Below are 18,402 nucleotides of genomic sequence, written 5' to 3' on the forward strand. Positions count from 1 at the left end.
ACCCCTTTTCTGAAGTTTTATAAAACAAGGGAAGAGTTGGTTTAGAGTGCAAAAGTTTTAGAAAGCAAAGTTTTAGAAAGCAGTAACAACAGGCAAGGAGAACAAGTAAAGGAATGCATTCTTGACTCTATTTGTCATATAACCTGGTTTGCAGGGACACACTAATGTTAATTCATAAATCAAAGATTTCTCACTTCAGTGGCATGTACAACAACAGCAAAGACACAACATAAGTAGGCTGAAGCCCAAGGGTATTTGTGCTTGCCTGGAGTGTTGGCATCCAGCTGCTATGGTTGCTGTGCTTGCTGCTCCTGGCTTTGAGATTTCATGATTTAGGGTCCATAGGAAGGGCTGCTGCTTTAGCTGTGGCTCAAAAGGAGCTGTGCTTTGTGTACTTGAAGAAATGCATTCAATCCCTGTCTTGTTAGCTTGGTTATCTGAATTTTTAAAAGGTGAGTCTTCAGAAGGCTTCAAGATTTCTTAACAATTTAATAGAATAGAAGCTCTGCTCGACAGCATATTTAGCAAGTTCTTGCCCAAGCCTGATTATTAGTACCTCAAGAAGTTCAATACACAGATTTTTTTCTCGTAGAACGACAGTATTGAGTAGTTCTGAAGTACATTAAACAGTCAGCCAAGGCCACATGGATACAAGAACTACAATGCCTCATTTCCATCTCAACTCCTACTTGACTATCCCCTCTATTACAGAGAGATTGCAATTAACAACAGAAGTTCAAATATTGAGAGAAAAAACATATTACACACATTTTGACCACTGTTTGCTGCCTCACAGAAATACATTGATAGTTCTCTACAAAAAGCTAGAAGACTACAAATAAGACTTCACTGGACTGCTTCAAAGCAGATAACCTTCGCTGCAAGAGTTGTGTTTCAGTAATATCATAGCATTCATATAACTCTCCTAATATGTTCAAATCAATTCAGTACCCTCCTGGGATAACTATGAGTCTTCATCCAAAACTTACATTACCAGCAGTACAATTCAGCTTTAGCAACCACCTGGAGAGAGGAAAATAAACAAATAAGCCTTTTCACAAGCAACCAGGTTGTTGTTTGGTCTTCAGCAGCATCTATTTTATTTACAAATAGTGAAAGCTCCTTTTCAGTAAGTGTGACTAGCATATCCAGCATCAAGTAGAATTAAAATAAGTTTATAGTGGGAAACCACAAACTCCTTAGTGTTCATTCATTAGCTTACTAAGCAGTCAGTTTCTACTCTACACACACTGCTTTTCTTAATACCCTACACACCATTGCTAAGCAACAGCTTCTCTAGCTGAATGTTACAGCCTTTTGTACAACTAACTGTGAAGCTTGGAAATAAACTAAAAAAAAAAGCTACTAGTGGCAAACTATGAAACTTCTGCAGAACTATCAGCAAATATTTCTTGGCATTGTTATTCAATCTCTCTGCAGGAGACACAGTGACAACTGCTTACTAGATGGGAGCAGGCAATTGGGTTTCCTAGTACCAGGGGACAGACACATAGGCTTTTATGCAAGTACAAAAGATAATATTTTCCATATGAAGGTATTAGGCTTGGTGGGCAGCATTCACCTTACAGCATTTCCCCTTCCCTTCTCCTCAATACATCACATATAATTTGCTGCCCTGAGAAACAACAGGGCTTCACTGCAAACAGCAAAGCACAGAAGAAAAAACCCAATATTTGAAAAGGACTCTACCAAGTGCTATTTGTGTTGTATATCATACTTGCTTAATTTAAGGACTTGAAAAATAGGAAGCAATAACAACTTACAAGCAGTTACAAACTCATTAGAAGTCTTTAGCTCTATCTTCTGCATGTCTACCTGGGAAATAGAGACATAAAACCTCAAAGTCAACATAAGCACACGTTGATGTGCACTGCCTGTTCTGACTGGACTTGGTTATTTGTGACACACTTACAGACTTTCTCTTGTAACAAGTCTGGTAGCAATGCAGAAAGAGGAAAAGAGAAACAATGGAACCCTGCTTTTTCTTTGAGTATAACTGGTCCATACCCTCACAGATTCATAGAATGGTAAGAGTTAGAAGGGTCCGTCAGACATCATTGAATGAAACTCCCCTGCCAATGCAGGATTACCTAGGGCAGCTCACACAGGAACAAGTCCAGGCAGGTCTTGAAAGTCTGCAGGAAAGGAGTCTCCACAAGCTCTCTGGACAGCCTGTTCCAGTGCTCCATCACCCTTGCTGTAAAGAAGCTTCTCTCATGTTGAGGTGGAACTTCCTGTGTTCCAGTTCAGATGCATTGCCCCTTGTCCTGACACAGGACATCACTGAAAAAAGACTGGCCCCTTCTCCACACCCTGCCACCAATTGTTCATAAACATTACTAAGATATTCTCAGTCTACTCTCTTTCCAGCCCCAGGTCTCTCAGCCTTTCCTCATCATCCTTGTAGCCCTCCTTTGAACAGTCCCCAGTATATCCCTGTGCCTCTTGAACTGAGGAGCCCAGAACTGGACACAGTACTCCAGATGTGGTTTCACCAAGGCAGAGTAGAAGGGAGAAGAACCTCCCTTGACCTGCTGGCCACTCTTCTTATTACACCCCAGGATGCCATTGGCCTTCTTGGCCACAAGAGCACATTGCTATCCCATGAATAACTTACTGTCACAGAATTATCCAGGTTGGAAAAGACCTTTGAGATCATCAAGTCCAACCTATCACCCAACACCATCTAATCGACTAAACCACGGCACTAAGTGCCTCATCCAGTCTTGTTTTTAACACTCCCAAGGACAGTGACTCCACCACCCCCCTGGGCAGCCAATCACTCTTTCTGTGAGGAATTTCTTCCTAACATCCAGCCTAAACCTTCCCTCCCATCCACCAGGACTCCAAGGTCCTTCTCCATGGGTCTGCTTCCCAGCAGGTCAACTCCTAAAGTGACAATTACATCAAGTCTGGGGTTTGCTTTGTTGATGTAGATTCATTGAGTATTCCCACCAAAAGACATCACTGCAACACAGAAGTTTTGTATGAGAGCAGTGTCTGTTTTTTTTAGAGTGCCTTATTAGTAGTACAGAAAAGAGGACACTAAGCATAGAGGGATAAAGCAAATGCATGTGAACTTCAAGTCATATTTGTGCAGCAAATGAGTAGCAACTTACAATGCCTTTACAGACTAACCATTAGTACCAGAGGCAAGTCAAAAAGGCCCATATTTGCATAAACAAGCATCCACAAAAAAGCAAAATAAGGCAGGTAAATGCTTTAAAGCATGACAGACATAAAAATGTCTTCTATGCTTTGTTCATATCTGCATTACAGATAGACTGAGTCTCTAGGGCAAGATCCTCCTGGGAAACAGAGCAGTCTTTTTTTAACTCAGTATTTGATCATGAACTCCTAGAGATGCTACTAGTGTAAAGGTGCATTGGGAGAACTACTTCCAGTTTCAGAAATAAATGTATTGGTTATACCACCACAAGAGGTTTAATTCTGCAAAATGTGTATTCTAGAGCATCCTGTCAGCAGTTTTGGTAAAGGCCCTTTTGACATCCACTTCTGCAAACATGCAAAGCCAACATGTAACAGTCTTAGTACCTTTCCTGTACACAAACACTGTGCTGCTCCTCATTTAAGCAAGAGATATTTCCTCGTGAAATGCAACCATAAATAAAACTGTCATTTTTTTTTTTTCCAAGCTGTGCAAAATAGAAGTTGATATTTTAACTCTATTGTTAGGACTTCTCTCCAACACAGAAGAGCATTTTCTGTACATAATTACAAACACACTGCACTTCCTACAAAGCTGAGGAATTGCATGTCAACTGCTTTTCTAACAACACATCAGCTGGAAGCCCAGTCAGAGAGCAACACAGATCTCTTATTTGAACATTAGTTGGTTTGTTAGAGACATTTCTGTCTGGTGAGCAGTTCGCCTCTAATGAGCCAAAAAACAGAGATCAAGCTTAGCCAGTTTCAGATGATCGGTTTTTTTTAAACACCTGTATAATCAAGTGTTCAGTGGTGCATGAAACAAATGGAGCTATGCATGAAAGTTGGTTAATATGATCCAGAGAGAGCTCAGTGAGCTCAGACTGCATCAGTGATCTCCCTACCACCTTTCCAAGGAAACCAAACCAGTATCCTGACAGTCACCAACTTTCTGACTTGATGCAAGCTTCCCACATCCAGAGAACAGCAGCTGACAGGCCTAGTTTGTGTGATAATTATTAGCCCCAGGCAGCAAACACTAGTTGAAGCAATAGTTCAGTACCTTCATAAATGTCTGACACTGCTAAGCTACAATGAATTAAGACAACTCATACCCATCTCTTACTATCTTACCAAAAGAGGCTCCCAGTCTTCTGCACAAAGACATCAGCTTTTTTCCACCCATACTTGCAGATACCCAAAAATCACACAGCCAGTTGACAGAGTATCATGTCTATACTAGTAAGCCATGACAAGGGTAGATTTTAGCAGCTAGATCTTGGCCTCAACCTAATCAAAGACACATGGTTTTTAGCAAGTCTGGCACATGGGCTGACATCGGTCTGCAAAAGACTGTGAGGACATACGCCACAATCCATCATAAATTGCAGATGAGGGCTTTAGCCAAGCTACCAGGCTCAGCAAAACTAGATGACTTAGAAACAGCCTTTATAAAACAATAAATGAATCTGGGGTTTTGATCTTTGAATCCCCTGTGCTCAAAAGGAGCTGATCCTTCATACACACAAAAAAGGGAAGGGAGAAAACAAAGGAGAAAGTATAGGCAGATACATAAGCACAACTATTGGAAACAAAGATTTTATAGCCTATTACTTTTTACCCAAGTATATTAAACTATCTTATTCAAAAAGTTATTCTTCTTTCCTTTAGTAGTCTTGAATATAAGACAAGTCAGACAGCGAAAAACTCCAGGCTGGAGTTTGAGAAACCCCAGACTTGCTCAGCAGTTTCTGAGGAACAGCACATTCTGACTTACAACTTGACTGCTACTAAAGCTGTAATTCCTCACACTCTGAACAAGCCCAGCAGCTGACAACACACTGCATCATCTGGCCTTTATAACTCAGGTTTGTACCATCTCAGGGACCTCTACACAAAACTACAACACACAGTAATGCTCAGAAGCTGAAAAGAAACCAAAAAGACAGACTGTTTTTCACATTGCATGGGGCAGCAGCTTGGAAGCCATTAATCCAACAGTCAAGACTCATGTCACCAGCACTTATACATTACAAATATCCTTTCTGGCAAAGGCATGCCTAACTTCCCTTTGCACCTCCACCTGCTATTAATCTCTAAAACACACAGAGACTGCAGAGCTTCAGTAGGGACATTAATTTGTTGTTGAGAGCAGCATCCTTTTGTATGGTTAACTCTTGCCCCTTGAGGAACTGGCTGCCCCTGGAGATAAGAGAGCTCTCTTAGCTGCATGCAAAAGGGCCACAAAATGATAACTCTGTTAAGAACTCTTACAAGCTTAGTCCTGTGTGGAAGTTACTTTATTTAAAAAATAAAAAAAAAAAAACCACAAATGTGGAACAGCAGCTTAAAAGGAAGTCATCATCTTAATTACATCAAAGAAATTATTTACTTTCTTAGAGGGAGGATTAGCCACACTGGATTATGTGCTCTTCATCTATATAAACAGTTTGGGGTTTTTTTTGCTTTTTAAGAAGTATCCTTCTCACTTGCTGAAAGCAAGGTTGGTTGTCCCCAAAACACTTTGAAGTGTAACACAACCATCACTGACAACTAATCTACCCTATAAAGGTTATACATATGCAGCTCACCAGGGAATTATAAGGTCAGTTGAACACAAAGTCATTCTTCTTTTTTTTTTTTAATACAGTTTTTCTCCCCCTCATACTAAACACACTATGCTACCCACTTATAAGCAGAGATAGCACTAACTAGACAGGAACACTTGCTTTTAAAAAACAAACCAACCCTCAACCCCCAAGGTTATTTCTCAGTTTACATGAGTCAGCTTGCAACTGAGGAGTTTGTTCTGTGTCTGTGCTGTGTAAGGCCATCTGTGGAGAAGAATAGCTGAGGTATATGTTTAGGAAGACAGAAAGGTGTGTGGGGTAAGTAGATCACACGCTCAGATCTGTACCATTCCGCAGCTTTGCATCTGTTTGGGACAGATCACCAAAGGGCAGCCAAGATTCTGAAAGAAGCAGAGCGCACACAGGGCTCAGGTTACTCTCCATTTCTCTGGCAGCAATTGATACCTGTTCCAGCCAAACATAAACCACCACCAGCCTTAAAGTCACTCCACAGCTGCCATGGGCATGCAGCCATGAAGCCTGGACAGCTTCAGCACAAACCGGTAAGTTGCAAACCTGGTTTGCTATTGTTAGCATTCCAATTCCCTTGTTGCTTTCTTAATATATGCATAGCATGGTCAGACAACACAAGTCAGTGAACAGATTTACAGCCACCACTTCCACAAAAAGCAGATCACTTCCCAAGTATTCAAAATACTTCATTACCATGATCTTCACACCATTCATAGAAGCAATGTTAAATCTTTTAGCAGAGCTCCTCCAGCTAGTACACGTAGCGATTAATAAACAGTGATCTCCACATGCATCTAAATGACACAGCTTTCTAACCTAAAACATGCAAGTCCAAGAGAGCTTGTGATACAATATTTAGCATGACTACTGGAGAAGCATGCCAACATGTGAAAAAGACAAAACCAAATACAGGCGAGTTCAAGTGAAGCTCCAACTCACACTGAGAGCTACAGCCAACTGCAGGGGGTCCTGAACTGTGGCATCCAATTTATTGCCCTTTTCAATGTGAACTCAGCAGAAAAACTGCTGTACTGTGAACTTAACAGTTTCAGTAGCAAAAGCACCATTTTCTTTGTCTGACAGATAGTAAGCGTCACACTGAGCTAAAATGTCTCAATTTACTTCCATCCTTGTCACTCAGCTAGAAATCTGTTCTAAAGACAGTTGTTAAAGTCACTATAAGAAAAAAAAAAAAACAGGCAAGCTGATGGTCTCTTTTTTTAGTGGGAGTATGGTCTTGAAGAGTACTGTTTTCATGTAGATATTACAGACAAAACTCATTGATTGTCGGGAAACTTTCGACGATACTCTAGTAAAGCACAATTTCTTTGTCTTTGTAACTGATGGAAAATAAGATGTGGTTTAGAGAGATGTTATTTTTCACTTCTAGAGCATTTCACTGCATCTTAGTAATGGCATTACTTTCCAAAGGCTATGTGATGAACATCACCTCGATTCCTGGTCCCTTCACACCAAACAGGGCCACAGATGCTCTGAAGAGTCCAGCATTATTTGTGGCTAGCTAACCATCTCAGGAAATGCTGCTCCACAGAGCTCACTACTACCAGAATTGTTTTTCTATTTTCAGCATGAAGCATTCAGTGGCTCATCTAGATGCTTTGTCTCCATAATCTTGTGTCAGCTCACTGTGAATATATAGAAAGCTAGAGATTCATAGAACAAAGATGCTTTTATTAAATCCAAATCTTACCATTATATAGAAAATCCTCAGTGTTGAAGCAGATTAATTTGAATACAGTTTAAATCATATCATTTTTCTAAAAATATAGCAGATTAAGAAAATCCAGAGGATGCCAAAACATCTAAACATACTTAAACTCTTAAAACAAAAGGATCGCAGACATTTTATGTCATTTAATCTTAAAAATAAAAAAAAAAAAACCAAACAATTTACATGTCCTTCCTTCTTAAGTTCATCCAGTCAAAAGGCAGCTCTTACCATTAGCAAAGATCTTAAGCTTGTTTCGTATTCTGAATTACCACATTAACATAACAAAACCTTTTTCTACCAGTGACAACAAAGTCCCTGAGACCCTCATTTCTCAAAAAGCTTTCTGGAAAGTGTTCTAAAGTCATCTCTTATGTTCCCCGCTTGAGAGTAAAGACATCTTGAGGAATAACTGTGTACCCAAGAAAAAGCTATTTGCCTCATGTGGCGGCTCTTTATTCGCCAAGTACCAAAAAAAAAAAAATCTACCTGCTGGTGCTGTACAGGATGCATGCCCAGCATAAAGTGGTATATAATAAACAGCATTGAAATAAAGGTATACTAACTCCAGAGCTTCAGAAAACAAGTCCATTACTCGCATGTCATCAGGAAGGAACTCTGCTTTTCCAAGTAGAGCACAGAACAGATGAGATATGTCCACATTAATTGTATGTGAAGACTAAGAAGTAGGAGGAATGAGTGATGACAGCATGTACATCCTACCTATCTCTGTAGGGCAGGCACGTTCTTTGTTTCCAAAGTGGACAAGTCCTCGTTTCCTTAATAAACGCAGTTAAAAGAAAGAAAGATTATGTTTACAGTACTTCCGGAATGAGAATTTTTTTCTCTTCCTACCATCTCCTCTGACATTAAAGAGGACCACTTCTCAGTAACAGAAGAAAAATGGACAGCATTACAATACTTGATCTCTGAGGTCCACTTGTGCAGCCTAGCAAGTTGGACCCAGGGGTGCTGACAACTTAGCCCTTCTGGAAATTCATGTACACGAGGCAGCTTGCTTCCCTCGGTTCACAGCAGTAGACCCCCAGGCTTAGCCCCTGTATTTGACATTGCACCACTGTCCCTCTCTCCTCCCCCAACTCAACACCAAAATAAATCAGAAATACTGGTCAAACCCCATGCCAAATTTAATTAGAACTTATTTTTTTTATGGCTAGTCACCAGTTTTAGTCACAGAAGAGCAAAACACAAACACTCTACAGCTGCTTTCAAATTCCAAATGTTTTAAACACCTTTACTGCTATAAAAGTCAAAGCCCTTCTCAGCTGCTGTTCAGAATACCTCAACTTAAATCCTCAAAAACCTTTGTTATTACATATCCTGTTGTTATAAAGACTTACAGTCTTGACAAAATTTACCTTCCTATCAACTTATTCCAATCTTCACTTGTTTTCTTCAGAATATAGTTCTGAACACACCTTTATACCAAATGTGAGGACGAAACACTTCATAAACTAAGGTATGTTCTCCAAATTCACCAATAAAAAGCATGCAGAGGTATCATGACAGTCAGGTTGGTTTCTTCCCAATATGAACCTTTTACATCATTTCAGTTCCATAAGCTCACACACAGACTTTTTAATAGTCCTCTGTTAAACTTTCGTGTAACAAAAACATGTGCTTAACTGGAGCCTCCCAACACCCTCCAGTGAAGCTAACAAGAGTTTCTGTTGTTCACACAATTTCTTCTAATAGTCAGTAAAAAAATTTGTGCAGTACGAAAACCCCTTATCTCCAGCTGATTACCTACAGGGACTATTGCCAGTCCAGATGCTCTCCCCTTCTACTACAGCTTCTTACTCCAGTGGCTGATTGATTGCACCTGCTTCACTTTATTTGTTCTTGGTTCCTTTCTTGATTTCTCCTCATCACTCTTCCTGAACAGCCACTCCACACTTTACTAATCAACCTGTCATTTTTTTCTGCTGTATACAGTGTTGGAAGTAAATGGTAAAGAACTTTTTCCACATCACCCATGAGCTGCTGGTTTGTCATGTCAAGCATACAGAGGATTTAGCATCCCCACCTGCTCTTTTAGACCTCTTGTCACAGAAGGAAGCAGCCTTTCACTCAAAGAAAGTATCTGATCTTGGGCATGCCATTGTCAAGTCAATGATTTCACCACACCTGAGGCTTCACTTGCTCTCTCCAGAGTCTCATTTAGATTGTATCAGTTTCCCTCTGTATGTCCCAGTATAGAGAACAGAAGTGCTCATCAGTATGACAACTTAGATTCTGATTTTTCACTAACTTTGCTCAAAGAACTGTTCTCACACACTCCTGGTACTTCCTAAGTGGGGTCAACATATAAGGGAAATAAAGTTTGAAAGAGATGACAGTAGCAGTCACATTAATAACACATTTCCTTTAATTGTACTGATCAGCTGAAACATGGAAGCGTTTCAGCAGTCCAGCCTTCTAGGAGTTCTCTATTCCACATGGCTTATTTACAACAAACACATCAAAGGAAACAAGTGACTACAGATATTTTCTCCTGAATGTACAAAAGCTTCAAGTAGCAGAGAAGTGTTTCAGCACTTTTGCCCTCCAGCATTTTTTGTAGTGTACTAGGTACCAGCAGAAAGAATGCAAGAGCAGCTAGAAGAAAATAAATTCACTACTGCTGTGATTCAATACCCACATATTAGACTCTGACATTTTACTTATGTGAAGTGTAACAGCAATCACAACGTAAATCCACACCTTGTCACCTTCAGCAGCCCAAGTAATACAAGATCTGTGAATTTCAGCACCTTACACAGAATCAGAGTAGTTAGAATAAAAACAGAATGTAGGCTAGAATGGATAAAGAGCCTCCCAGTTAAAACACACAATATACTGTGCATTCCCCATGTACCACAGGCCTCTGAGCTGAGCAGTCAGGTAATCCTTTTAGATTTTATGCAGCCTTTGCTTCCTAAATGGACAAGCTTCTTGATCTAAGATATAAAAGACTTACTCTAATGGGTGAAAAGAGGTCTGTGGCTACTGTTGTAGTACAACTACTCACCAGTATTGATGAGTTCAGCAACCTCTGACATCTTCAGTAGTTATTTAAGACATTTTTAGGAGTAGATGATAACATCATTTGTTTATGACAATGGCATCTGCAAATCTGTCAGCTCCTCCAGATTGTGCTAAAATGGGAAATGCCTAGCACTTATTTTATTAAAACCAATTGATTTGCTCCAGGCCTGTATTTAACCTCAAGTGTTATGAAGACCACGTTCACCTGCAGCAGATTACTCCACACACCTGCTCACACAGGCCAATGTTTGCCCTTAACAACAAAAGGGTGAGAAAACTAGGCCTATACCTGCAGTATCAAGAAACACTTCAGGTCTTATAGTTAGATCCTCCTTACAAGCATCCCAAGCTTCAGCCAGGTAAGAAAACAAGACCTAATAATAAAAAAGGAGGAGGAAACCATCTCACAAATCTTCCCTCTTCTTCTACACTCTTGTATGGATGAAAGAACTAGATGAAGATTGAGACACTTATATAATATAGTACAGAACAGAGAATTTTCTAAGTGAATCAGATACTCACTTTTGGTCAGCCTCACTGCAAGCATTTAGACAACTCTGCTGGTGATCATTACCATGACAATCCTGCGCAGGCCAAGGGTAAGAGTTCTCGCAAGCCAGGCTGATGTCCTCAGCCAAAGAACGCAGGCAGCACAAGAGAGGCTTCAAATCCACTCTTCTCCTATTTCTGGATTTTCAGAAATCCACACAACTTGAACATTTCCCCTCTCCTTTTCAGCTACCTACAAGATCAACACTATTTTGCTCAGATTGCCCATATTATTATGCTCTCTGAGTTTCAAAGACAAAGTTCATTAGCCAAGGCCAACTGCTGACTGCCTGAAAATTACAGCTTATGCACAGAATATCTATTTTACACACTTTGAGGTATCAGCAATATTATGACTGTGGGGATACTTACAGAATTAGCAGACAACAAGGAAGCTTTAAGAAATTGTGTTGGGATTTCTCCCCTCTGTCCCAAAAGTGCTTGTGCCCACATTAGGCTACCACCATTAGTAACGACACAAGTTCTAAGTCTTGGCCCTCCTTAAAGTAACTTTGGATTGAGAAAATAGAATGGTCTATATTTTAAAAGTTATCTTTCTTTTACTTACCATCACTTTCACTCTTGCTTTTTAAGTCCTCCATCCATGTTGGAATATTTTTCAATGCAACATATTCCCTTGAGTACTCTTTGCGTCTTTCTTCCAAGGTCATCTTCAGCAAACGCTCTGTTTAGAGGGGAAAAAAAGAAACATAAGTTTTGCAAGCTTTCATACAGTCTTGCACATTATCCAAGTAATAACCAAATCAGTTTCCTGCCATTTGAGAGAAAAAAAAACACAAGCAATTCAAGGAGTTACAAGTAACATGAGCTAAACAGGGTGCATATAAACAACTGTATGTGCCTGTTTATAAACATCCCAGCTCAGAAACAGTAACAAAACAACAAAACACGAAAAGCAACCCAAACAAAAAACCCAAGACAAACAAACAAAAACCACACACAGACAAAAAAACCAAAACAAGCACCACCCTTTCAGCTGTCCAGACTTCCTCCCTGCAGTACTACTGTGCCAGTTTAATTCAAGGACCAAACAGCAAATTTATTGAGTAAAGAACTGTTGTTTTATAGCTTTCAGGTACTGATGTTTGCTCTTCAGGTTCTGCATTTGTAAACCAGAACTTCAAAGGAATAAAAGAAGTCATTAGGAAGAGCCATTTTTACTGAAATGAGGTTACTAATACCAGTGAGGCAAAGAATATGGTACAAAATTAACCAAGTGCTAGAACATTACAAAAAAGTTAAAGCTAAAGCAAATGTGGTATCACTTCCTAGATGGCTAGTGTAATAAGAAAGGCGTTTTTGTTTGATTGGGCTTTTTTGTTCTACCAACAATGTAATTTTCAGTATGAGAATACCACTGTCACTTGCTTTAAACACACCCAGTGGCACTGAATCCCATTTTGGGCCAAAAATCAGTAGCTGTAAAGATACTAGACTGCCTGTCAGACATCAAAGAGTAAGTAATATAAGCCTGTAAATTTGACAAACTTTGGCTGAATATAATCCCAAGTGCTAGGAAAGCCCACACCTATGGGGGTGATGATGGACAAGAAGCTGGACACAAGCCCTTGCAGCCAAGAAGGCCAGTGGCATCCTGGGCTGCATCAGAAGATGCATTGCCAGCAGATCCAGAGAGGTGATTCTGCCACTTTACCCTGCTTTTCTAAGACCTCAGCTGGAGTACTGCATCCAGGTCTAGAGCCCTCAATATAGGAAGGACATGGACCTGTCAGAGAGGGTCCAGAGAAGGGTGACAAAAATGATCAGGGGGTTAGAGCACCTCTGCTACAAGGACAGGCTGAGGGAGCTGGGGTTGTTCAGCCTGGAAAAGAGGAGGCTCCAGGGAGACCTGATAGCAGCCTGCCAGTACCTGAAGGGGGCTACAAGAAGGCTGGAGCGAGACAGTTTACAAAGGCCTGTGGTGATAGGACAAGGGGCAGTGGCTTCAACCTAGAAAAGAATAGATTTAGACTGGATGTCAGGAACACATTCTTTACTATGAGGGTGGTGGAACACTGGAGCAGGTTGCCCAGAGAGGTGGTTGGGGCACCATTCCTGGAGATACTCAAAGTGAGGCTGGACAGGGCTCTGGGCAGTCTGATCTAATTGAGGATGCCCCTGCTTAACTGCAGAAGGGTTGGACTAGATGACCTTCAGAGGTCCCTCCCAACCCAGACCATTCCATGATTCCATCCACCATCTAAACATGTTTCTAAAAGGCAGGCAAAGACCAGCATGAACTGCATCTCTTGGATTTCAAGTGATGCAAAAGAGAAATTTGGTTTAAAGTGAATGGCATGGGTTAAGCTTTAGAGATTTTTATTTGAGCACTAATATGACACACTTGGCTACCACACTAAAAGACATATGGATGGCTGTTTCCTCCTGAGAAATTGAACTCATCTTTTTTCAGACATCTAGTGAAAAGTAAAGCTTTATAAAATTGTACAATTATGACAGCTATTGCCAACTTCATTCCTCTTCAGACCTTACTGTAAATGGACTAAATTCTAAGATAAAAAAAAGAAAATCCCAGTGACCCAACACTTGCAAACCACCCCATTGTTTCAGCAAGATCCTGGTAGCTGATGTTTGCAGCTCTTCTTCCTCCCCACCTCATCAATGCTTAGTATTAGCTCAGCACTAGATGCAGAGCTCTTCCCCTTCCAAAAGGAAGGAGGGTGTGTGTAAGCCTTTAGAGCACACCACAATGCCCACAGGTTAATTAAGTTCCTAGGTCTGATTTCACCAGTGGCACTGTACTACTATTCTTACATTAATAGACTTTATTGACATATTAATCAGTAATAAATGTTCTTTGACAGTTCATGAGATGTTAGGAGCACAGGGGAACACTAGACGCTTGTTATTTGCCTATGGTATAAAGGTATACACAGATACAAAAGAGTATTTTCATCTCAAGCTGAAGCAGCAGTGAGCAAGTTGAACATGGAAATTGCCTCTAAGATCAAACCCTCAAAAAAAGAAGAAAGTAAAGTAACTTTCACTGGGGTGGGGGGGGTTAGCAAAATAAAGTTTTGCAATTATTCAGGCTGCAATCAGATCAGCCTAAGAACCAAAAGCTGGTTTTGAGCATTGACTCACCCAAATAAACCTATGATATTTTTGACAGTATTACCAGTTTCTTCAGTTGACAAAAAAGTTTTTCCCCTTATACAGGCTCGGTATCTTAACTGGATACTTACAAGGGAAAGTAAAACTTACATGATCAGGACTGCCATTATGCACAACAGATATGCACCTAACTCCATTACTTGACCATCAAGAACACAAAGTATTCATCACACACATTAGAAGTACTACAGAAAAGCAAACCTGAGAGCGCATGTCTGTGTGTCAGATTTGAGGGACTGACAAACAAAAGAAATTTGAGTTCCTTTTGCTGAAGGGGTCTGACAGCCAGTTTCATGCCTTCAAAACACAAGTTCCTCTCTATAGGAAGGTTTTGTAAAACTTTGCTCTCACAAGTTAGCAGCAAGAACTTAAATTGAGTCTTAATTATACACAAACCTCCCGGAAGATGCTCCCCACAGCTTCAGCTGCAAATACAGTTTTCTGCCTGTAGCTTCATGAAGCACTTTTTAAAGTCTGCAGGCAGAGCAGTCCTGTGTCTAAGAAACTGAAAACTCCAGTGCTGCTCCTACTCTGCTTTAGACATCCTCAAGCAACACCCACCCTGAGAGAGCATAGATCAACCCTTAATTATCAAGAAAGTAATTAAGAAAAGCAAGTGTATTGTCAGTGGGTTTGAACTCAATATTTAGCAATCAGGGCTTTGAAAAAAGCTCTTCGGAACATAAAAAGTAGAGAATATTTGCACTCAGAGCTTCATGGGAAGAGCAGCAGCTGGACAGAACTGCCAGCTTTACAGGGGTACTTGGGAAAGGCAAAAGCAGACCTCACAAAAGATGTGGTTTCAAAAGTACCATCTGGGTAGGAAGAAAAGCAGTCGGGCTTGTATAATTTTCCTCTCTAGTAAAGGAGGCACTTGGCAAGAACACCCATCCAGGGCTACAAGGTGAGAAGCAGTGACAGCAATGAATGTGGACGATTTCTCTCCCCTCCTCACTCAAAACATCCAGGGCCAGGCATCATTAACATGGTGCCAGAAAGCAGTTACTGGAGCAGAAGACTGGCAAATGCTGTTCATTCTCACTGGGCAAAGACATCGAGCTCTGGCCAGCTAGCACTCACAAACATGCTTCCCTGGATAGAAAAATTTCACAAGCAGTCAAGACCTCTGGTTTGCATTCAGCAACATCAAAGTACTGATGGAGAGCACCATCCTCACAGCTGACTATGACAACAAAAGCATGCCTGCAGCTCAGGTTTCCAGATTATCCTACATCCCCTCCACTCTACCCTCCTCACTGAGGATTCAAGTTCATATGCCAGACTACAAATTTGCACAGATAGCAGCAGAGCTGGGAGACAAGCAGGAGGAAATAGAAACACTCACCAGAGCCTACCAGAAACCCTTCCCCACTGGCTTTAAGCAAAACACTGCATTTTCTGAAGGTAATGACATACAGCATTTAGGGATTTACACAAGGAAAGGCAGTTGTTGATCACACATAAGCAGCGCTGGAAAAAAATTAACTGTACCTTCTCTGTCGAAAAAAGAAGCTTGAAACATCTGGCAGAAATTTGTTGCCTCACCTTAACTACAGAAACATGCTTTGTAAGACAGTTTTGAAAGAAGAAATGAATGCAACAAAACTCACTTAGTTTGAAAAGAATCTGACAAGAGCAGCTAACATACAGAAAGATCATTTAAGTTGCATTTCAACAATTTTTCCTTAGAAACATGCACTTGATTCCTGCCACAGGCAAGAAGGGTGAAGCCTGTCATTTCACACTGGTCTTCTGACTTCTTGGCTTGCAGCATACAGCCATAGAGATGAGGGAGAAAAAGAAACAAAACTTAAAACGTGACCCTCTGGAGTTGTTTTGTTTTTCTTCCCCTCCTCTTTTCAAGATTATTTGTAAACACAGCCGGCACTAAGCCTTTCCTCCCAGCTGATGTAAATATAACACTTCCACTGCTTGAACGTCTCCTAATCGTTCTCCATGTGATCAATATCAAATCTCAAAACAGCAAGGTCCGCATAAAACACTCATGCCACGGCTTCGCCCTCTGGAATCTGACACTGGGGTTTGAGAAACTGAGATTACACCGAGCGGGGGGGGGGGGGGGGGGGGGGGAGGAGGGGGAAGGCGGTCCTTAAAAAAAAAAAAAAATTGTATTGGGGAGGAGAGCTTTGAGAGGCCCCGTACCCCAACTGATCGATACTATCAGCTAAACTCCAGTGCATTACACCAGTGATACCAACAAGCAGTATTTTCCCTGGAAAACAGAGGCATTAAACCAAGGAGGCACGTTTCCGCGGCATGTGCCTAACTTTTCGGCCTGAAATACTTCCACAAGGTGACTTAGGGGCGGGAAGCCCTCTGAAGAGGGGCTGTTTCTGAGATGGGGACCACCCCAAAATCCTGACCAGCCACGACCCCCCCCCCCTGCCTCGCGGCACTCGGGAGGGGTAGGTCCCAGGTGTGCAGGACTGGGGGTGCTTCAGGTGGGTGACCGCAGACACAAGGGCAGAGCACGGAGCACCCTCCCGCCCCATCCGCTCCGCCCCGGTCACCACACAGCGCCGCTGAGCACCCCACAGAGAGGCAGCGCGGCTCTAAGGGGGACGGGACCCCCCCACCCCGCACCTCCCTCTTAGATCAATGTGTGGCAAAGGCGGGAGAAGCGGGCCCGGGCCCGGTACCGGGCGGTGGGAAGGGCGGCAATACCTTTCTCCTCCCGCCAGAGCTTTTTCCGCTTGTTGCCGGGGTACATGGTGCTGTGGCTCGCGGCGGCTTTGAGCTGCAGGTTCCCCAGGCTCACGAGGGGGTGGATGAGACGCCGCGCCAGAGCCGACCTTTACCGACGCCGTGCGCCGCTGTTTGCTGCCGCTGTTTGGTGCTGCTCGCTGTCAGCTCCGCGCCCGCCGCCCGGCTCCGCACAGCGCCCGTCAGCTGGGTCACGCCTCGCTCTAACCCGACACCCCCGCAGCGCCCGCCCCCCTCCCCGCCGCCCGTTGGCTCCGACACACGCCGCTCAGCAGCCCCCTCCTCCGCCCGCCGCCGCTGCCGCCCGTCGCTACCGCCGGACCGGGCCCGGCGAACGCACCGGCCGGGAGAGGCCTGAACACGACGGCGGCGGGACGGACAGCGATATTGACTTGTGTGTTGGGGGGCCGGGGATTGAAGGCAAAATGGGGCCGCTGGAGCGAGCAGGTGTGGTGGGCGCTTGGGTGCAACAGTACTCCTCCTCGGCGGCGGTGGCGGCAGCAACGCCGCGCTCGGGACTCCCGCGGGGCGGGAGCGGGCGGGCAGACCCCGCCACCTCCGCCCCGTCCCGCCCGCCGCTACCGCCCTTCGTGCCGCCTCCGCCCCTCGCACCGCCTCCTTCGAAAGGGGTGGTGCAGAGCGCGCTCTGCTTCCGGGTTGCCGACCACTACCGAGCGCGCCACCGATTGGCCGGGAGGGCACGAACCGTTGCTAAGCGACGGCGTCGGGGGCCCCGGCGGAACTGCGGCCTGCGGCCCCAAGGCAGGGTGCGGCGAGGCCCGCGAGACGAAACAGTCCGCTCCGGACGGCCGAGCCGAGCGCTCCCATCCGTCGGCGTCTCCTGCGGTTCTCCGGTCCCGCAGCGAGACGGGAAGCGCAGCCGTCCTGACGCCTCGGGACGAGGGAAAACAGGCACCACGACCGGTGCAGGCAGAGATGCTACTGGCAGTGGGGGCGCTCTGCTCGTCCGAACGCGCCTTGAGCCCCTCGCACCGCTGCAGAACTGCGCCTCGAGCGAGGGCAATGTCCGCCGTTTGCGGTACTGAGAATAGTCAAGTTTTGCCTTGTCTAAATACACGGACTGTCGTAAACTAACTCACTAAATAAACTTCCTTGATGCTCTAGGGATCCTCTTCACTCCTATCCATGTGGGGATAAAGGTCGTTCCCGGAGCAGGTGAATTGATCACAGAATCTTAGAATCGTTTCAGTTGGAAGAGCCCTTTAAGATTGAGTCCAACAACTGTCTAAATCTACGAAGTCTGGAGCTCAGCACATCTCTGCCTATTTTAAAAGCCTCTACTTTTACCATTAATCTTAGATCACAGTACCATTCCTTACAGCGAAATCCACACCAACCGACATGAGGGAGCACTTTCTACCTTTTAACCAGTTAAAAAACAAT

General features: G+C 43.2%; 1 protein-coding gene across 1 annotated transcript in view; it reads right to left on the reverse strand.

Annotated features, from left to right (window-relative positions):
- MACROD2 (mono-ADP ribosylhydrolase 2) overlaps positions 1–17,005 on the reverse strand; it is a 939,837-nt gene extending 922,832 nt beyond the window's left edge. Inside the window, exons 1-2 of the mRNA XM_054383563.1 lie at positions 16,960–17,005; positions 11,687–11,803 (exon numbers count right to left, since the gene is read on the reverse strand). Coding sequence (XP_054239538.1) covers positions 11,687–11,803; positions 16,960–17,005 — 163 coding nt within the window. The remainder of the gene's footprint in view (positions 1–11,686; positions 11,804–16,959) is intronic.
- Between the last annotated feature and the right edge of the window lie 1,397 nt (positions 17,006–18,402).

Source organism: Indicator indicator, chromosome 9, assembly GCF_027791375.1.
Source record: "Indicator indicator isolate 239-I01 chromosome 9, UM_Iind_1.1, whole genome shotgun sequence".
Classification (NCBI taxonomy): Eukaryota; Metazoa; Chordata; class Aves; order Piciformes; family Indicatoridae; genus Indicator; species Indicator indicator.